General features: G+C 44.4%; 1 protein-coding gene across 2 annotated transcripts; it reads left to right on the top strand.

Moving 5' to 3' along the window:
• The first annotated feature begins 43 nt into the window (after positions 1-43).
• LOC137355866 (speedy protein 1-A-like) lies at positions 44-19,325 on the top strand. Of its 2 annotated transcripts, none has more exons than XM_068021467.1 (7): positions 44-234; positions 4,824-5,072; positions 14,184-14,242; positions 15,595-15,680; positions 16,498-16,669; positions 17,829-18,111; positions 19,005-19,325. In XM_068021467.1, exons 2-7 carry the CDS (start codon positions 4,853-4,855, stop codon positions 19,028-19,030), a joined length of 846 nt encoding a protein of 281 aa, XP_067877568.1. In that variant the 5' UTR covers positions 44-234; positions 4,824-4,852; the 3' UTR covers positions 19,031-19,325. The 2 variants fall into 2 exon arrangements, with proteins under 2 accessions (XP_067877568.1, XP_067877567.1); XM_068021466.1 differs by having other exon boundaries at positions 18,997-19,325.
• The last annotated feature ends 2,451 nt before the right edge of the window (positions 19,326-21,776 follow it).

The raw sequence follows: 21,776 nt of genomic DNA, 5'->3' as shown, positions 1-21,776 counted from the left end.
TTAAAAAAAATTCAAACTGTTTTTATTCTTCCGGCGCCGTTGACGCTGAGGGCGACTGGTTCCCATGGTAACCACGCCGCCACGCGGGCTCGGGATTGGAGGGGAAGGGGCGGGTGTTTACGCCCAACGCGGGACAGCGATTGGGCGCGGCGCGCTGACGTGTCGAGGCGGCAACCTATGAGAAGCCGGTTCCCGGGCAGGCGCCGAACAGGTGCGGCACGTGCCTCGTTCCAGGTGAGCGGAGGCGAAGAAGGCGCGAGCTGGAGAGGAGGGAAGGGGAAATGGTTGGGAGGGTATTGAATGGAGGGAGACAGACAGCGTCTTTTAAAGACGACATTTTTAGGCAAGGGGGGTGGAAGGGAGTGTTTTAAAAAAAAAAACAGCAGTGGTTGTCTGAAGGGTGGGGTTGCGAAGCAGACCATCGAGTGAGTCTCTTGGATTTGCCTGCAACTGGCGCCTAAAATGGCGGCCATGAGGTCGATGCTGTTCAAGTGTCCAAAGGGGATACCTGGGATCAGCTCCCGAAGGAATTATGTTGAGTTTCCCACCATAGATTGGGGAGATACTTTTTGTTTTATCAAAAGTGAACTGCTGGTTTGATGCATGAGGGGGGAACTTGATTTAATTATGGGTTGGGACCCAACACCAATTTGCAAAGCTTTATCATTCTGTGGGGATTTCCACGTGTTTCTTCTCCCCCCACCCCGCTTCCCGCCCAAATTAACTTCATCCCGTCCAATCCCAATTTACAGAATTGATGTGCAATATGTTCAAAGTTTATTTTTGAAACAAAAGCAATAGGAAAAATGTGTGGGAGTTCATAAGTGGTGAGATCTCTAAAATGTGAACATTTGCACTTTTTTCAACCGTTTTGTAAGCTTTGCTATTTTGGGCTCCCTGGTTCTAAATGTGCTGTTGGGATGTAATTGCTCTAGCTTTTTAAAAAACAAACTTGGGGCAGAGTTTGGCTCTTAGCTTGGGTATCCTTTTTACTTAAATATCTCTCAAGAAGGATTTTTTTAAAAACCCACTACTTTGACTAGAGTGAATTTTTTTGGATTTGTATGTCTCCCATGACCTCTTATGTTGTGTGTTTGGTAGACTGTCAAATAAAAAAGCAATTTTCAAAGTTGCTGGTGTTCTAGTTAAATATATGCGTTCATTGTAGAATGGTAACTTTTTAACTAATGGTAAGCCAAGTGTTTATTTCTCCTGAATATTTTCACAGGGCTTGAGTTTTTCCTACTAGCCTTGACCCCCCCCCCCCCCCCCCCCCATTGGGTGTTGTTCCATATGTGTTCTCCTGATATGTTGCCCAAGTGCTCATTCAATATAATCTTTAGCTGGTAGGCTGTAAAGTGTGTCCCAGCCCTATGCTAGATTATCTCCTCTGGGTGTACACTTCTATAGTGATTGAAAATGTTTTTCTCTTCTGTACCCCATCCCAAATCCAAGGGATATTGTGGCCAATTGTTGTGCTACCGTCCCCCAAGTTTGGTATTGCTTGGTAGATGTAAATGTTAGTTGAGCCATGGGGGGGGTTATGACATTTTTTTTAGAAAAGTGCAGGAGAGTTTTTTCAGTAAATGCCCATGGAATTAAAGGACAATAGCAGTATGGATATGGAATTGGTAGAGTGACAGCAAGCAGTAGTGAGTGGTTGTTTCTTGGACTGGAGGAAGACATACAGTGGGGTTCCCCAGGGGTCAGTGTTGGGACCCCTGCTTTTCCTGATGTGTATTAATGACCTAGACTTGGGTGTACAGGGCACAATTTCAAAATTTGCAATGTCACAAAACTTGGAAGTAGTGTGAACTGTGAGGAGGATAGTGATAGACTTCAAGGGGACATAGACTGGTGGAATGGATGGACAAGTGACAGATGGAATTTAATGCAGAGAAGTAGGAAGAACGAGGAGAGGCAATATAAAATAAAGGGTACAATTCTAAAGGGGGTGCAGAGGGATCTTGGTATTTGTATACAAATCATTGGAGGTGGCAGTGCCGGTTGAGAAAATGGCTGTAGAGATAGATGGGTGGCCATCTTTCAAAATTCTATAGACTCGAGAATAATTTCTGCAGATTGCAAGGTAGCAAATTTAAGAAAGGAGGAAGAGAGAAAATGGGGAACTACAGACCTGTTAGTCCAACATCAGGGAAAATTTTAGAATCTATAATAAAGGATGTGATAACAGGACACTTAAAGGTAGGATTGGGCAGAGTCAACATGGATTTATGAAATGGAAATCATGTTGAACAAACCTATTGGAGTTTTTTGAGGATGTAACAAGCAGGGTAGAGGAACCAGTGGATGTGGTGCATTTAGATTTAGAAAGCATTTGATAAGCTACCACACAAGAGGTTAGCAAACAAAATTAGAACACATGGGATTGGGGGGGGGGGAATATACTGGCATGGATTGAGAACTGGTTAACAGCCAGGAAACTGAATAGGAATAAATGGGTTATTTTCAGGTTGACTTGAGGTACTGCAAGGATCAGTGCTTGGGGCCCCCAGCTATTCACAATCTATTTCAATGATTTGGATGTGGACATTAAATGTAATATTTCCAAGTTGCAGATGACCAAACTAGGTGGATGTGAGTTGAGAAGGATGCAAAGATGCTTCAAGGGGATTTGTCGAGGCTGTGAGCGGGCAAAAATTTGGCAGATGGAATACAATGTGGAGAAATGTGAGGTTATCCACTTTGGTAGGAAAAACAGAAATAGAGTATTTCTTAAATGGTGAGAGGCTGGGAAGTGTTCACTTCAAAGGGACTTGGGTGTCCTTGTTCCTAAGTCACTGAAAGCTAACCTGCAAGTACAGCAAGCAACTAAAAAGGCAACTAGTATGCTGGCCTTTATTACAAGGGGATTTGAGTATAGAAGTAAATAAGTCTTGCTGCAATTATGAGACCACACCTGGAGTATTGAGTGCTGTTTTGGTCTCTTTACTCAAAGACAGATATACTTGCCATAGCAGGAATCTCATTTGTTACAGTGCAGGAGGAGATCATTCGGTCCATGTCCACCCTGGCTCTCTGAAAGAGCAATTGACTTAGTGCCATTCCACCACCACCTCCCTGTAACCCTGCACATTCTTTCTTTTTACTCAAGTCTAATTCCCTTTTGAATGCTTCAACTGAACTGCTTCCACTGCACTCTTGGGCAGTGTATTCCAGACCTTAGCCACTTGCTGTGTGAAAAAGTTTTTATTTGTCACTTTTGCTTCTCTTACCCATTACTTTAAATCTGTGTGCTCTCGTTCTCGATCCTTTCATGAGTGGGAACAGTTTCTTCCTATATACTCTGTCCAGACCACTGATGATTTTGAAAATACCTCTATCAAATCACCTCTCCAAGAAGTGCAATGAAGCTTCACCAAACTAATTACTGGGATGGAGGAATTGTCCTATGAGGAAAGATTAAATAGACTGGGCCTTTATTCTCTGGAGTTTAGCAGAATTGGAGTTGATCTCCTTCAAATATACAAAATTCTTACAGGGCTTGAGAGGGTAGATGCAGGAAAGATGTTTCCCCTGGCTGGGGAGTCTAGAACCAGGGGACACAGTCTCAGAATAAGAGGGAGGCCATTTCGGACTGAGATAAGCAATCTGTTCACGGTGGGGGGGGGGTGGAATATTTGCAATTCTCTACCCCAGAGGGTTGTGGGGGTTCAGTTGTTGAGTATGTTTCAAAACTCAGATTGATAAATTTCTACATATTAAAAATGTCCAGGGATATGGGAATAGTGCAGGAAAATGGTGTTGAAGTACATCAGCCATGATCTCATTGAATGGTGGAGCAGGTTTGAAGGGCCGAATGGCCTACTCCTATTTCTTGTGTCAAGAAAGCAGACGGGATCTTGGGCTTTTTAAGTAGGGGCGTGGAATACAAAAACAAGAAAGTTATGATAAACCTGTCTAGAACATTGGTTCAGCCTCAACTGGCGCATTGTGTCTAGTTCTAGGAACTACACTTTAGAGAGAATGGGAAAGCATTAGAGGATGCAGAAAAGACTTGAATAGTTCCGGAGATGAGGAATTTTTATGTGGATAGATTAGAGAAGATGGGGCTGTTCTCCTTTAGAGAAGAGAAGGTTGAGAGGAGATTTGATAGAGGTGCTCAAAATCATGAGAGGTCTGGACAGAGTAGATGGGGAGAGACTGTTCCTGTTGGCAGGAAGTTCGAGAACCGGAGGGCACAGATTTTAAGGTGATTGGCAAAAGAAGCAATGGTGACATGAAAACCACTCGCTTTTTAAAAAAAAAAGTTTAGGATCTGGAATGCATTGCCTGAGTGTAGTGGAGGCAGATTCAATCATGGCTTTCAGAAGAGGATTGGGCAATAATTTGAAGACAAAATCTGCAGGGCTATGGGGAAAAGATGTGGGGAGTGGGACTCGGTGAGTTGCTGTTGCAGAGAGCCAGCATGGATATGACAGGCCAAATGGCCTCCTGTGCTGTAACCATTCTATGATTCTATTTTGTGATGTGGTTAGTTGTGTTGCTATGCTCCTATTCCATGATGCATCTGGCCTAAAGGTGTTACTAAGGTTCCCTAAGGGGGGAAAAAAGTACTCAACCAATTCGTGACTTCACTTTGCTATTATGGAAATTTGTATCATGGCTTAGAACTGCAGTAAGTTGACTTGACCCTATAAAATGTGAGAGATAAGTCTAATATATTGGCGAACTGAACAAAGACTGCTTTCTGTACTGCTCAATCTTTACAATGCACCATGCAATATTGGGGCTGTCTTTATCCCTGCTGTTACCTTGAAACTGCATCATGGTCTGTGATCCATTCCTGTTTTATATTGCAGACCACCCCTAACTGCCTTCATTTACCATCATGAGGCACAACCAGACACGCTCACAGAATCCCTCTTCGGTCACCGTTCAGGTGAAGCCAGGGGTTTCAAAACTGTCACGTCAGAACCGGGATTTGGTGGTTCGGAAGTCTCGTCTGCAGGAGAGGGGTGAAGGGGAATCCAGCAAGATGTCAAAAGCCTCAAAGGAGGCTCCATTTGTCATACAGCACCAAGAGTTGGAAGCCTTTCTTAATCTTCTTGGTATGTTCATAGATTTATTTATCCTCTAGATTTACGAGCCTGTTCTGGTCTGATTTATTGAACCTGATAGGGTATTTTGAATTTCCCATTTAATAAACATCAACTGTCTTGGTGGACCTGTAGTTGACAAACAGTGGGAAATGCTGTTAAAGTGACCATGTTTGAATTGAAATAAAGCTGGAACTTGAGATCATCTTTCAGTATTGAAGAGAAAAACTCTTGGGTGGTGATCTGTTGGAATATTGAGATCGGGAATTAAAGATCTTTTAATGAGCAATTGGTTGGGAGCTACGGACTTCTCAATTCTGAAATATTTACAGCATCAATAGTAGATTTTCATTTCTACAATGCCTTCACAACTTCAAGACATCTCGAAGTGCTTTACAGCCAATGAAGAACCTTCAAAGTGCGGTTACTGTTGTAGGAAATGGGGCAGCCAATTTCCACGTTACAAGCTCCCAAAATCAGCATGAGATAATGACTATCTGTTTTTGCGATGACGCAAGATCAGTAGCGTGGCTTGAAATCTAATTTCCTCCAGTTCTGCGTTTAAATCAAAATCTAATCCAGTTTGATGGAATGTACACCATGTGTAGCGTTAGTGTGATCAAAATGGGGAGTTTATCTTGCTGTCTGTAATTCTGTGACTTGCTGGAACAACCCTGAACAGCTGCTTGTTCAGTGCTGACAGGATAATGTTGCTTGGTGAACTGCCCAAAATAAACTGGCATTTCTATATAGTGCCTGGTCACAGTGGCCAATTTTGTAACTGGTTACATAGGAAAATGTGGCTACTATTCATCCCACCAATGGTTCACAATGAAATAAAGGACCATGTGATTCTTTATTTGCAGGATTAATGTTGGTCAGCTTACAACAATTTATTTTGTATAGCACCTTAATTTAGTAAAATCTCCCAAGGCATTTCACAGGAGTGTTATCAAACAACATTTGATACTGAGCCACACATGGTTAAACTGGAAGGTGACAGAGCAGCTTAAAGGAAGAGAAAGGTGGAGGGAATTCCAGAGCTTGGACTTGGGCAGCTAAAGACAAGGCTGGCAAAAGAGGGGTGAAAAAAATTGGGGATGCTCGAGACACTGGAGGATTGGAGAGATGTTGGAGATGGGGAGTGGTGAGACCATGGAGGGATTTGAAAACCCAGAAGGAGAATCTTAAAATTGGAGAGCATAAAAGTATCATAGCACCTTTTTAACATCAATAAGATAGAACCTTGATTTAATATTTCTAAAGGATGGCACCTCCAACAAAACTATACTCTTGCTGTAATTCACTAGTGGCAGTCTAGGCCTGCTGAACTCCCAGTGTGGGGATGAGCAATCTAACTTTCCGGTCCACTGAACCCAGCTGACACTGTACTGTTTGTTGGAACATAAACTTCTGACTCTCCAGGCTGAGGTACATCTGCCCCTGTCCATCAGGGTTAAACTTGAAGGGTAATAAGTCCATCTGTTCTCTACAAATCTTGATCAGTCCTGTGAGCCTTATGAGATTATGAACCCTATCGAATGATCTTCCTAACATTGGATTCCCAGTTAGTGATTGTGGTTCTGTAGCTTGATCGTGCTGGCTGTGAGTAAAGCAGTTGGATATCAAGAGTGAAATTGGGAGCTTGTGATATCCAACTGCATTGAAAATTACAGACTTGGCTGTTTTTCTTTTGATATTTCAAAGCAATTAAATAAAAGATGGTTATTTCCTAAATAACCCCAAGAGCCCAGATATTCTCTTTTGGATTTGTTAATGGAGGCCTTTTTAAATTTTGAGGGCCATCAACGTTTTTTTTTAACTGAAGGGTCATGTTAAATTCAAAACCTGTCTTTCTCCCATCTTGTCTTTCAAGATATTGACTCTTATTTGGGGTATGGTTTCAATGAGTATCTTCACTCGGAAGATACCAGGTGAACACTTATTACCTATTCCTAACTCCCTTGAAGGTGATAATGGACTTTCCTCCTTGAACTACTGTAGTCCTTGTAGCAATGGTGCTCCAACACTGTTGTCTATTGGGCAATTCAGGGATAGTGACTGAACAATGCTGAAGAAGCAGTGATATAACCTCCGGGTGGGGTATGACGTGGAGGTGACGGTCATCCTGCAACACTGCTGTTTCTCCTTCTCTGTTGTAGGCGAGAGAGGTGCTGTTGAAGTAACGGAGTTGACTTGCTGCAGATCATGTGTCCGACAGCCATTGTGCACCAGTGGTGGAGGGGGTGGACAATGAGTCCACTGGCAGAGGCATCAGACAACTGAATTACTTGGTCTTGGATGGTGTGTGGTAGCTGTACCCAACCAAGAGCCATGGTGAGTTTTCCATAATGCTCCGCCTTTGTAGATATTAGGATTTGAGGAATCAGTAGGTGAGTCATGTGTCAAGGGTACTTGTCATCTGGTCTACTTGATTGATTTGAGCTTCTGATGACCCAAGATGATGATGGTGAGGGAGGCTCATTGGTGCTGTTTGATATCAAGTGAAGATGGCTGGGGATTCTTTTCAACATGGTTGTTAACTGGCAATTGGGTATTGAATATTGCTGGTGTTCATCCCAAACCTGGGTTTAATGTTTCTGAAGGTGCTATTGTAGCCTGGATTGGCTGCTTCATTACTGGGGGGATTCTGAATGGAGTTGAAGATGGAATTGCCCAGCAAACAGTCCACTTGTGGCCTTGGCTCAGTGGTTGTACTGTGACTGCAGACTGTAGCTTCAAGACCCATTGCAGAAACCTGAGCCTATAATCTAGATAGATTGATCTGCACTGTAGTACTGAGAATGCTGCACCATTTTTCGGATGAGACGTTAAAGCGAGGTCCTGTCTGCTGTCGTGGGTGGATAGAGATCCCATGGCACTATTGAGAGGAGCAAGAGAGTTATCCTGTTCTAGCCAATATTTATCCTTCTCACAGCACCAAAAGAAAATTTAAAAGCAAAATACTGAGGATGCTGGAAATCTGAAATTAAAAAGTGTTGGAAATACTCAGCAGGTCTGGCAGCATCTGTGGAGAGAGGAACAGTGTTAACATTTCAGGTCAGTGACTTTTCATCACAACTGATGCGAGGAGCAGTTGGCTCTGGTACACTACTTCAATGGTCCACCTTGCAGTCTTTTCATGGCATCAGTATTTTTATGGCTATTTATCCATAGAGGTGGTAGCAAAGCTAGATCCTGGTGTCTTATTTTCTGCCTTGTGACAGGGGTTACTCTTAAAGACTGAGTGGAAACAACTTGCTTTTCCTCACCCACTCCACTGGACTAACCATCTCCACCCATCACCACTGTGGCTGATCCTAACTGCAACAGCTTTGGGATGTTTCTGGAGTCTGGCTGAGATATTGCATAATAGACAGCATGGAAACCGGCCATTGGGTCCAACCATCCTGACTTAGATCATTTAATAACAGACATGTGTTAATGGGCACCAGAGTTGGCTCTTGAAGTGTAACTAGTGCAAAAGCTGTGTAGGAGAACTGTATGTAGGATTGCTGTTATGCACTTGGGCTTCCTAAAGACTTGGAGTTTCCTGTTCATCAGTTATGATTACTTGGTCTGTGTAAAGCACCTGATGGTACCAGGCACCAAATGAGCATGTGGCATAGGCAGCAACAGTAGAACCTTCCCTCTTGGTGCATCCGTGCATATTTATTTATTATTTTTTTTTTACAGGTACAGCACTGAAACAGGCCCTTCGGCCCACTGGGTCTGTGCTGACCATCAACCACCCACTTATACTAATCCTACACTAATTCCATATTCCTACCACATCCCCCACCTGTCCCAATATTTCCCTACCGCCTACCTATACTAGGGGCAATTTATAATGGCCAATTTACCTATCAACCTGCAAGTCTTTGGCATGTGGGAAGAAACCGGAGCACCCGGAGGAAACCCACGCAGACACAGGGAGAACTTGCAAACTCCACACAGGCAGTACTCAGAATTGAACCCGGGTCGCTGGAGCTTTGAGGCTGCGGTGCTAACCACTGCCACTGTTTCTCCACTTCGCACCAGTCCCCCCACCCCCCCCCCCCCCCCCCACCCCAGCGCTAGACCCTGGCAACACAATTGGAACCTGCGCTGGGTCCCCCCCGACACTTGTTTTCTAATGTTGCAAACACTGCTGCAGTACACTCTCTCACCACTAAGTGATGCTTGTTTGGTAGATCAGTGGAGCATTTAGACTGGTGCTGAAGTCCCACAGCAGTGTGAAGCTGTGCTTTGACCCTTTTTCTGGTTGCTGGAGACTTAGCTTCGAGAATGATTGATTGGCAATATATGATGGGTATAAATCTAGCTAACAGTATGGAGGATACTTATTTTGGTCCTGGTCTGACTTTTCTTCCCCCCCCCCCCCCCCCCTTGTTTTTGTTCGTTCCAAAAATATTGCTGTGAAGCTGCTTATTGCTCGAACAGTAATGAGTTCAAATGCCATCAGTCGCCACTGTCTAATTGTTGATTGGGCAGTCTGCGTTAAACTGTTTTCCATGTTCAAAACTGAGGCCAGGCTGTGCAATTCACAATGAGCTTGTAATGTATTGGTTCTTGTGACTTTCTGAAAGTGCTCCAAGGTGGCTTATAGAACATAGACATAGAATAGTACAGCACAGTACAGGCCCTTCGGCCCATGATGTTGTGCCGAACCTTTAACCTACGCTAAGATCAAACTAACTACCTACCCTTCATTCTACTATTATCCATGTACCTATCCAAGAGTCACTTAAATGTCCCTAATGTATTTGCTTCTACTACCATCACTGGCAGCGCATTCCACGCGCCAACACTCTGTGTAAAGAACCTACCTCTGACATCTCCCCGAAACCTTCCTCCAATCACCTTAAAATTATGCCCCCTGGTGATAGCTCTTTCCACCCTGGGAAAAAGTCTCTGGCTATCCTCTATCGATGCCTCTCATCATCTTGTACACCTCTATCAAGTCACCTCTCATCCTTCTTCGCTCCAATGAGAAAAGCCCTAGCTCCCTCAATCTTTCTTCGTAGGACATGCCCTTCAGTCCAGGCAGCATCCTGGTAAATCTCCTCTGCACCCTCTCTAAAGCTTCCACATCCTTCCTGTAATGAGGCGACCAGAACTGAACACAATATTCCAAGTGTGGTCGAACCAGGGCCTTATAGAGCTGCAGCATAACCTCGGGGCTCTTAAACTCAATCCCCCTGTTAATGAAAGCCAACACACCATATGCCTTCTTAACAACCCTATCAACTTGGGTGGCAACTTTGAGCGATCTATGGACATGGACCCCAAGATCCCTCTGTTCCTCCACACTACCAAGAATCCTGTCTTTAAGCCTGTATTCCGCATTCAAATTCGACCTTCCAAAATGAATCACTTCACACTTTTCCAGGTTGAACTCCATCTGCCACTTCTCAGCCCAGCTCTGCATCCTGTCAATGTCCCGTTGCAACCTACAACAGCCTTCCACACTATCCACAACTCCAGCAACCTTCGTATCATTGGCAAACTTGCTAACCCAGCCTTCCACTTCCTCATCCAAGTCATTTATAAAAATCACAAAGAGCAGAGGTCCCAGAACAGATCCTTGCGGAACACCACTGGTCACCGAGCTCCATGCTGAATACTTTCCATCTACTACCACCCTCTGTCTTCAATGGGCCAGCCAATTTTGTATCCAGACAGCCAACTTTCCCTGAATCCCATGCCTCCTTACTTTCTAAATGAGCCTACCATGGGGAACCTTATCAAACGCCTTGCTAAAATCCATATACACCACATCCACTGCTCTTCCTTCATCAATGTGTTTTGTCACATCTTCAAAGAATTCAATAAGGCTTGTGAGGCATGACCTGCCCCTTACAAAGCCATGCTGACTGTCTCTAATCAAACCATGCTTTTCCAAATAATCATAAATCCTGTCTCTGAGAATCCTCTCCAATAATTTGCCCACTACCGACGTAAGACTGACTGGTCTATAATTCCCAGGGTTATCCCTATTCCCTTTCTTGAACAAGGGAACAACATTTGCCACCCTCCAATCATCCGGTACTACTCCAGTGGACAGTGAAGACGCAAAGATCATTGCCAAAGGCGCAGCAATCTCTTCCCTCGCTTCCTGTAATATCCTTGGGTATATCCCGTCTGGCCCCGGGGACTTATCTGTCCTCAAATCATTCAAAATTTCCAGCACATCCTCCCTCTTAACCTCAACCTGTTCAAGCATATCAGCCTGTTCCATGCTGTCCTCACAAACGACCAGGTCCCCCTCTCTAGTGAATACTGAAGCAAAGTATTCATTTAGGACCTCCCCTACCTCCTCCGACTCCAGGCACAAGTTCCCTCCACTATCCCTGATCGGCCCTACCCTCACTCTGGCCATCCTCTTGTTCCTCACATAAATGTAGAACGCCTTGGGATTTTCCTTAATCCTACCCGCCAAGACTTTTTCATGTCCCCTTCTAGCTTTCCTAAGTCCATTCTTCAGTTCCTTCCTGGCTACCTTGTAACCCTCTAGAGCCCTTTCTGATCCTTGCTTCCTCACCCTTAAGTAAGCTTCCTTCTTCCTCTTGACTAGCTGTTCCATCTCTCTTGTCATCCAAGGTTCCTTCACCCTACCATCCCTTCCCTGCCTCATCGGGACAAACCTATCCAGCAGTTGCAGCAAGGGCTCTCTAAACAACCTCCACATTTCTGTCGTGCATTTCCCTGAGAACATCTGTTCCCAATTTATGCTCCCCAGTTCCTGCCTAATAGCATTGTAATTCCCCCTCCCCAATTAAATATTTTCCCATCCCGTCTGCTCCTGTCCCTCTCCGTGACTATAGTCAAGGTCAGGGAGTTGTGATCACCATCACCGAAATGCTCTCCCACCGATAGATCTGCCACCTGGCCTGGTTCGTTGCCAAGCACCAAGTCCAACATAGTCTACCCTCTAGTCGGCCTATCTACATATTGAGTCAGGAAACCTTCCTGGACACACCTGACAAAAACTGCTCCATCCAAACTATTTGCACTAAGGAGGTTCCAATCAATATTAGGGAAGTTGAAGTCGCCCATGACAACAACCCTGTTTCTTCTGCACCTTTCCAAAATCTGCCTCCCCATCTGTTCCTCCATGTCTGTTGCTTTTGGGGGTCTAAAGAAAACTCCCAACAAAGTGACTGCTCCTTTCCTGTTTCTGACTTCCACCCATAATGACTCAGGAGACAAACCCTCCTCGACGACCTCCCTTTCTGCAGCTGTGATACTATCCCTGATTAACAATGCCACTCCCCTACCTCTTTTACCTCCCTCCCTATTCCTTTTGAAACATCTAAACCCCGGAACATCCAACATCCATTCCTGCCCCTGTGATAGCCACGTCTCCGTAATGGCCACAACATCGTAGCTCCAAGTACTGATCCATGCTCTAAGTTCATCACCCTTATTCCTGACACTTCTTGCGTTAAAATAGACACACTTCAACCCATCGTACTGGCTGCAACTTTGCCCTGTCAACTGTCTAACCTTCCTCACAGACTCTCTGCACTCGGTATCTGCCTGTTCAACAGCTACCCCATCCACTGATCCATAGCTCCGGTTCCCATCCCCCTGCCAAACTAGTTTAAACCCTCCCGAAGAGCTCGAGCAAACTTCCCGCCCAGGATATTGGTGCCCCTCCAGTTCAGATGCAACACATCCTTGTATAGGTCCCACCTTCCCCAGAAGATATCCCAATGATCTACATATCTGTATCCCTCCCTCCTGCACCAGTTCTGTAGCCACGTGTTCAGCTGCACTCGCTCCCTGTTTCTAGCCTCACTAGCATGTGGCACCAGTAACAATCCTGAGAATACTACTCTGCTCGTCCTGCCTTTCAGCTTCCAACCTAACTCCCTATATTCGCTTTTCAGGTCCTCATCCCTTTTCCTAGCTATGTCATTGGTACCGATATGTACCACGACCTCTGGCTGCTCCCCCTCCCCCTTAAGAATCCTGTAGACTCGATCCGAGACATCCCTGACTCTGGCACCCAGGAGGCAACATACCATCCGGGAGTCTCATTCGCGACCACAGAATCTCCTGTCTGTTCCTCTAACCACTGAATCTCCTATCACTATCGCTCTCCTATTCTTTCCCCCCCCCCCCTTCCCTTCTGAGCCACTGGGCCAGGCTCAGTGCCAGAGACCTGGCCAATGTGGCTTTCCCCTGGTAGGTCGTCCCCCTCAACCGTATCCAAAACGGTATACTTATTATTGAGGGGAACGGCCACAGGGGATCCCTGCACTGTGCGCCTATTCCCTTTCCCTCCCCTGACGATCACCCAGCTACCTTTATCCTGTAACTTAGGTGTCACTACTTCCCTATAACTGCTCTCTATCACCCCCTCAGCATCCTGAATGATCCGAAGTTCATTCAGCTCCAGTTCCCTAACGCTGGAGTTGGGTACACTTCTCACAGGTGAAGTCAGCAGGGACACCAGTGGTGACCCTCACCTCCCACATCCTGCAAGAGGAGCATGCAACTGCCCTAGCTTCCATCCCCTCTGCACTAAATTGACAACAGAGATTAAAGAAAAAGGAAAACCTTACCGTACCACTTTCTTAACAATCTAGGTGGAGTTGGGACAGGTGAATATCTGAGACTTACTTTTAGGATGGCATGTATTTACACCTCTTGTCAATATTAAGTAGAATTTACTCGTACTTCCTACTGTTGGCAAATGGTGCAGATGTCAATTGCGGGGAGGGGGGAAACTGTGTGCATGTGTGTTGTACTTCAGATAGTGGTTGGGGAACATTACTACAACCTCCGGAAAACACTGAAGTCTCCATGAGTGCCTCTAATTGTAGTGCTGACTTGCTGAAAGAAGCTTGGAGTTGTTTTCCCTCTGAGTCTCTCCAATTCTTCAACGGACAGGAAACATTGGAACCCATTGCACAACTTTGATGTTTGTCCCAGCTTTGCTGTTCTGTCTGAGTCCAGCAGTAACCTTTATGACTGTGTAACTTGCTGTAGTCCAGAAGAATTATTTGACAAACTTGAATGTGAACCATCTAAAAGAATTGAAGTTCTACCACAAATCCATAATTACTCTGTGGTAGCTTACCGTATTCAAACTGAACTTTGTGTCTCTTGCAGATGATGTGGTGATTCAGAACTTCCTGTGGATGGACAGTTGCTGTAGAATTGCAGACAAGGTACTTGGGGAGGGTTGCCACTAAAGCCTTTAGGAAACTAGGCTATGGAGATAAAAGACAAGTTCCAGCCTCTGTGTGCTGCAGGTACCTGCTATGCTGTGTCTAGGGGATTTCCCCTCCCCATCTCTTGCAATCATCCTTCTAGGGGAAAGGAAGCAATGTGTCCAGTTATGAACTTTTTCAGGTTTCATGATATAATGAGCTCTTTGGAGGTCTCCCTGTTGTGGAATGCATATCTACATGAATTGGGTCCCAAGACTTTATCCAATTTGAAGCACCCATCGTACCAGCAAACTGGTATTTCAAACCCTTAGTCACACCTGGAAGTGATGACTGTTACTGTGGTGTGGTTCTACAGATGGCAGCAACCTGCTGATTCCTTGTGCAAGTGTTCATTCTTGCCAATCTTGGCAGGCTGCAGTGATTTGAATGTCAGTCTGATCCGAATCAATCCATAGACCATTCAACAGGAGTCATTGAATAGTGACTAGGGGAAGGCTGAGGATATCTGTCCATCTAATTGGTAGATCTCAGAAAGCAGTTACTTGACCAATCTACTGGCTGGAATCTCTTCCCACACCAGTTATTCTACATTCTCAAGCCTCAACACTGTTGTAGCTATATTTTTAGTATGTAGTTGTCCCTCATTCATTATAATAAATAAGCTACTTGTTGCAAGAAACTGGCTGACCATATAATTCAGTTTCAGCCTGAATGTGAATGCATTTTAATGGCTTAATGTATGTCAGAATATTATACGACACCTTGACTAACTGGGTGATGAACTGACTTTAGCTTCCAAACCATATCTTGATTAGCTAAAGTTGACTGGGGTCCAGCAAAATTGGTTTTAAATGTTCCCTGCAGCAGAAGCACGACTTGAAATGCTTACCTGTGTCATATTGGTACCTTCAGCCTTTTACCACTTTTTTTTTCTTCACGATACTAAGATGTATGCATGCTGTATTTTGCTACTGGCCCCATATTTGGCTTACTAGGGGCCAGTTCCTGAGTGCTGGCAGCCTGCCGTATCTCCTCCATCTGTTAGGCTATTTTTTTTTTTTTTTTTGAAACCTTGGGATGTTTCAGAATCAAACATGTTCTGTTACTCTTTCTTTTCCCACCACCCCCCCCCCCCCCCTCCCCACCACCACCAATGTCCCATCTAGCCAGAATCTGTAAATAGAAGTGGGTATCCTGACCACACTGAGGCTATTTGTCATGGCCCAACTGCTGTACTTGTTGAGGTAGTAACCTGGGACCCTGTGGTCACTGCAGGGAGCCATCGAGCAGATTGCAGGTGGGTCTCTTTTTAACCTTTTTTTGTGTCTGAACTCTTAATTCCCTTTCAGTATTTGCTGGCCATGGTCCTGACTTACTTCAAACGCGCAGACCTTCACACAAGTGAATACTCCAGAATAAACTTCTTCTTGGCACTGTAAGTACACATCTGTAAACGTCATGCTGTCAGTCTTCTACCTGTAGGATTGGACAATGCATGTGTGATCTGGTCTAATGGTCAAAATTTTTTTTTTTTAACTGTTATTTTCATTTGTAAGTGTTGTAGGCACCCCCCCCCCCCCCCCCCACCCTGCACACCAAGTCTTGTGCTCGACAGACTGCCTTCAAAAGGTATGCTTGAAATATTTCCGAAGAGGACTTGTCAGTCTGTACTACTAATTTCCTGTGAGCTGCTTGGCAATGAAAATTCCTATGAAATCATTCCAAAAGATGGCGCAACTTTACCACCTTTCGTAATTGTTATACTGTGGACATGTCTTAACCTCCAGATCCAAGATTCATCTCCCTTTTGTGAAGATGCACTGGGATTGGCATCAATTGTTGGTAAAAGGTTTGGGAATCGAGTCGGTAGCCACCCTCTCTAATTGGGGAAGGAGAAAAAGGCACCAACACAGACTTGTGTTGGATTCACCCTTGTCCCTGTGAGGTAGGCATTCATCTTGCTGGGTACCGAAGTTAACTTGAGCATTGTTCTGTCTTTGGGAAGGGGGTGGGGTGGAGAAACCGAGCTAACTACATTGAGCAAATGTTAAAAGGAAGTTTGCAGAGCTATGGGGAAAGAGCAGGGAGTGGGACTAATTGATAGTTCTTCCAAAGAGCCAGCATGATGGGCCTAATGGCTGTCTTCTGTATCAGTCTATGATGTGTAATTTTGAAATTATTTTAGTGTGCAATCTAACAATTCCCAACAGGGTTAACCGGTAGCAGGTCTTTCTAATCAATTGGTCCCACAGGTACCTGGCAAATGACATGGAAGAGGATGAAGAGCAATACAAGTATGAAATTTTCCCATGGGCTCTAGGCGACAACTGGAGGAAGCTTGTCCCGAATTTCCTCAAACTGCGGCTTGACCTGTGGGCTCAAATGAATTACAGGGCGGCTGTGAGCCGGCGATGCTGTGAGGAGGTGAGATGCTGGAGTTGGGTTCTGTTGCTGCTTACTCCATGTCTGCTTGTAGCTCCTTTTAAACCCGTTGCATAGCAGATAGCTCTTGCAGTTCGGTTAAAAATTATTCTGCTTTATTACCCCATGAGATGCAGTGTACTTGGCTCCGTATTTGCAGCTGCTTAGATTGCAGAGGCAAACCTCGACCCTGCTGCTGGCCTGTTAGCTGGCATTTTAATTGAGCAAGTCCATGCTGTGTCTAAGGACCTGCTGCTTAGGTAATGAGTCTCTAAAATGGTACAATCTGCTGCTTTTCAACAGGGATTCTCTTGGATATCATAAGTGCTTGATGTACTGCTGCATTATCCCACAGCATGTTAAAAGGTGGGTTTTAAACTTTTAACTCTGCTGAGCCTCAATAGTGTCCAAGGAATAGCAGGTGCAGTGCAGGAGCCAGTGTGGGCATGCAAAGCCTGAAATATTGGTCACTTCAATCTGTGACTGAGTTTTATAGAAAGTTTAGAACACTGAAGGAGGCCATTCAGCCCATCGTGTTTTGTGCTGCTTGATTGAGCGCTACCCAACCTAATCCCACCTTCCTGCACTAGGTCTGTCGCCCTGCAGGCCACAGCTTGTCAAGTAGACATCCAAGTACTTTTTAAATGTGATGAGAGTTTCTGCCTTTACCATTCTTTTTTTAGGTTGAGTTCCTCTGGGTAAAAAAATGTTTCCTCACTCCCTTCTTGACCTTCTGTCAATTACTTTAAATCTATACCCTCCGGTTTTTGACCCCTTTGCTGAGATTGTCCCTATTTATTCTATCTTGGCCCCCGTCTAATGTTCTAATTCTAATTCTCATAGTTTTATACATCTCAATTCAGTCACCCTTCAGCTTCCTCTGTCCGAAGGAAAACGACCCCAGCCTATCCAATCTTTCCTCGTAGCTAAAATGTTCTAGTCCTGGCAGTATCCTCATCAATCTCCTCTACCCTTCAGTGCAATCACATTTTTCTTGTAATGTGGTGACCAGAACTCTCTGCAGTACTCCAGCTGTGGTCTAATTTTGTTTGTATACAGTTCTAGCATAATTTCCCTGTTCTTGTATTCTGTTTGTATGTGTGGTGTCTCAGAATCGTCTTGTTTTCCCATTGTAGTTTAATGTTCTGCTTTTTTGCTGCAGGTGATTGCTACCATTCCTTCGCATTATATATGGCACAGAGTCCGCCCAGCTCACCATAGTGGTGCAATTAGGAGCTACCTGCAGAAAGAAATAATTCCTTACCCACAGGGGCCAAGTGGAACGCCCCCATGCTGCACCCTCTGCAACCGCTACAAATGTTACTTGGACCAGGACTCTGACTCTTCCTCCTCCTCCCCAGAAAATCAAGTCTTGATGGATAGTGACTGGCCCCAAGATCTGTTGATACTGTCACCAACTGTACTGATAGACCATCGTATAGAAGGTATGGCCTCACTGGACTCAGTGTAGCACCAGGGGTTGAATACTGGAGGAGGCCCCTGTCTGTGATCTCCACACTAGAGGAAAGATGCTAATCTGGATCAGACTGACCCCAAAATGCTGTGGGGGTTTTTAGTTGAGAAATGAATGGGAATCTTCTAGGTTCTGGGTATCACAGCATGTGAAGTCGGCAAAGTATGTATCAGTCTTGTGGTCTTTTCAGGTGGGAGACTAGATCCCAAACCTACTGACTGCTCCATTCCCCAGTTGACAGTTTTGCCAGAATCTAAGAGGATGACTCTTAAAGGGTAGCAAAGGATTGTTTAACTTGGTTACCAAGCTATTTGTAATTTTGCAGTAATGGATTAAAAATGCCCTGACTGGTAATCTGAAGTTCCACTAAGTGACCACGTCTAGGTTGTCCTGTGTAAACTAACCACCATCAAACTTTTCTTATCTGTCCCCTTTTTATCAATGTTATGGTGCATCACGATCTTCCACCTAAGGTGCAAATGACTCTTCCTCGTATCTGACCGACAGGAAACTGCATTTCCTTCTCTTTCCTGCCCTACCTCAAAACTGCAGAATTCCTCACCTCTCCAGTCTATCCACCTGCAAATAATTTAAGGTTTTTCAAACTCCATCTGGGCATCTAATTACTACTTGATTTGCCTTGTTTTTACTGAAACCTTTATGGTGGCCTACACTGTTACCCTGGGCTCTTCAACTGGCTTTGTATTCAGAAATTGTGATGTGAATGCTAACTGCACTGACCTTTTATATGAATTGCTTTTTCTTAAATGAAGGGAAATTTAACATCTCCATTAGCTTGGATGGAGAGCAGGTAAGAAGGGCAGTGCGGTGTTGCATTGATGAGTGTTTCTGTTAGTCCTACAGGAAGCGTTGATTACTGCCGAACCTGACGGACAAGACTGCAGCTGGTGTATGTAAAGTGACTACTAATGTGCCAGTCTACAGCTGGACCTTTTTGCGACATGTGCAAGCACTGGAGTTTCTACTATTTAATCCTGTTCAGCATTTTTATGATCTGATGCACTTTATGATTTATTTTTCCCCCCAGCCCCCCTCGAGACTGAGGACAGGAAGGGACTTGTTGCAACTGAACTTTAATGGTTACACTCAAATGTTAAAAACATTTGTTTGCAATTGTATGTATATTTATTGCTGTGGAAATAAGTAATGTATAGAATAAACATTGGCACATGAATGTGCGGCTGTCTGTCAGCAACATGGCCTCCGCCAATCAGTTATTTAGAGATGGTGGTCTCGTACAAACTCATTGATACATATCCTAGGGCATTAGATGAGGAATGAGTTCTTTGAGCTGGCAGTCACCTGGGGCAGACCAGAGGAGTAGAGTGTGTTACAGGTACAAAGGTATTCCATAACCTAAATTTGTGTTCAAGCAATAGGCAAGTCTTTAAAACTTGCTTACTCTTGGTTTTCCTTACTGGTGAATTAGGCAGTAGGCCCAGTCTCTGGGGTTTCAGGGTGGGGGGGGGGGGTGGGGGTGGGAAAGGAGAGAACAGGCTGGTTCTGTTTCCTCCCAGCCAGTGGAAACTGTCAAGTGAAAACTGATCCCCTTACTTTGATCAGATCAGACTCATTTTGTGGTCTGAAGCACTCTGCCACTGGGGTTATCCTCACCTCAAGTCTGGGTCTATTTTAGACCAACTGATAGCAACTAATGGTTATGTTTAGTCAAGGGTTGGTGACCAGATGCCAGATTTAAGATTAATTGGCAAAAGAATTGAGGGCAGAGGAAATTAGAATATTTTTCACACGAGTTGTTGTAATTTAGAATGCACTGCCTGAAAGGGTGGTGGAAGCAGATTTGTAACTTGCAAAAGGCAATTTGATAAATACTTGGTTGAAAAATTTGAAGGGGTGTTGGGTTAATTGGATTGCTTTCAAAAAGCTGGCACAGACACGATGGGTTGAATGGCCTCCTATGCTGTCTCATTCTATGCTTCTATTTAACTGGCTGCTCTATTTAATTTCCTCCACTTGGACTTGCTGTTTCTTCTGCAGTGCTCTCTTGCTAATCAGTGTCTTTCTAGATGACTTTTTTTTTCTAGCACTTCCCCTGAAGTCCTTCCTCTCCCCCTTTTCACATAGACTTTAAATAGTTTCCCATTATTTACATACAGCCTTGATTTTTCTGTGCTCCTTCCAAACTCTCCTCATAATGAACTCCAGCTCCTGTCCCTCACTTGTTCTGCTTGCCCATCACTCTAATCTGGCTGGCCTTTGTTGGTTCCCTAACCTACAATCCACATCCTAATTGGCAGATCGCTCCACAGCCTCACTCCAGCCTATTTCTCTGACTACTTGCACCTTTGAACAATTCCAAGCCCTTTCTTCCTAATACTGGGATCCTGTGGCCCTCAGTGCCACCACCACTCGTGGGACATTGTTACCTGGCCCTCTACTGTCTGGAATGCCCTCTGCCTCCTGTCTCAAATCTCAACCATTTTGACCTTGCCTTTTGTCTCATCTCCTAAATTTGTGCAAGTGTCAGGGCCTCAGTTTTGAAGGTAGTTGAGGAAAGATAACTTATTTTAAATCCAACCATTCTGGAAATGTACATAAGGTACACAAACCTCTCACCTTTTCAGAAGTCTTGAAACTAACAGAAAACTGCTAATTGTAGTGAAGTCTTTGATTCTCCTTTTGTGAAAACAAAAGATATGGAACAAGTTGGAGAAATAAATGTGAAGATGTCAATAAACCAGGCAGGCACGGTTAGTGATGTACTCTGAAGGTCAATTAAATAAGCACAAGGCTACTTTAACTTCCGCTGAGAGGTTTATTATGGTTATACCAGTTTTTTCAGAAGTTAGAACAGAGGTGGACCTTTTCAGTATCCTGAAGGAAGCCATAATGGCAAGAAATGATGCAAGTAAAATAAGATGCTCATGTGTAGAGGACTTAACAGTAGTCAGGGGTGAATAGGATGAAATAATTACTGAGAGACTGTATGACATTGTATATGTAGCACGTTGTTTTCAAAATATAGACCAAATCAATGAACATAACCACAGAAATCTCAACCAGTGGCTCAGTGGTCGCACTCTATTCTTGGCATTGAAAGTTAAGGGCTTGAGCACAAAGGCCAGGCCAAGATTCCCAGTTCTGTGCTGCAGTGCCTTGAGGTGCTGTCCTTCAGATGAGACATTAGATAGGGGTCTCATCTGCTCCCTCAAGTGGATGTAAATGAGTCTTCTGCCACTATTGGGAGAATGCCCCTGCTCTTCTTCCCAGTGTCCTGAGCCAATATCTAACCCTCAACCAAAATCACTTTTTCCACAAAAAAAAATCTGGTCACATCACATTGCTGTTTGTGGGAACTTGCTGTGTGCAAATTGGCTGCCACAGTACCTCATTGGCTGCAAAGTGCTTTGGGGCGTCCTGAGTTTGTGAAGGGCACTTTAGAAATGCAAATTTTTTATTGACAACTTTAGAAAGTTGGTGCAGGTTTGTTGCTGTGACAGGACAAGGAAAAAGTTAGCAAAATTACTTGCGGCTGTGTGTGTTGCACAACATGGACTACCTGGAACACATTACCATCTTCAGTGATGAGATCATAACTCGTGTGCCAAATGAAAGGTTGCATGAGAACTGGAACTTCGGTCATGCAGTAGCCAG

This window comes from Heterodontus francisci, chromosome 44 (assembly GCF_036365525.1).
Source record: "Heterodontus francisci isolate sHetFra1 chromosome 44, sHetFra1.hap1, whole genome shotgun sequence".
Classification (NCBI taxonomy): domain Eukaryota; kingdom Metazoa; phylum Chordata; class Chondrichthyes; order Heterodontiformes; family Heterodontidae; genus Heterodontus; species Heterodontus francisci.
The sequence above is the reverse complement of the archived record's forward strand: the minus strand, read 5'-3'. Positions and strand labels throughout refer to the sequence as shown.

Excerpts from the sequence above, each read along its gene's own strand:
- LOC137355866 (XM_068021466.1), top strand. The coding sequence starts at position 4,853 with ATGAGGCACAACCAGACACGCTCACAGAATCCCTCTTCGGTCACCGTT. Across the intron at positions 16,670-17,828 it reads GCCGGCGATGCTGTGAGGAG|GTGATTGCTACCATTCCTTC; the intron begins GTGAGATGCTGG and ends TTTTTGCTGCAG. Across the intron at positions 18,112-18,996 it reads GATAGACCATCGTATAGAAG|TCCTACAGGAAGCGTTGATT; the intron begins GTATGGCCTCAC and ends TGTTTCTGTTAG.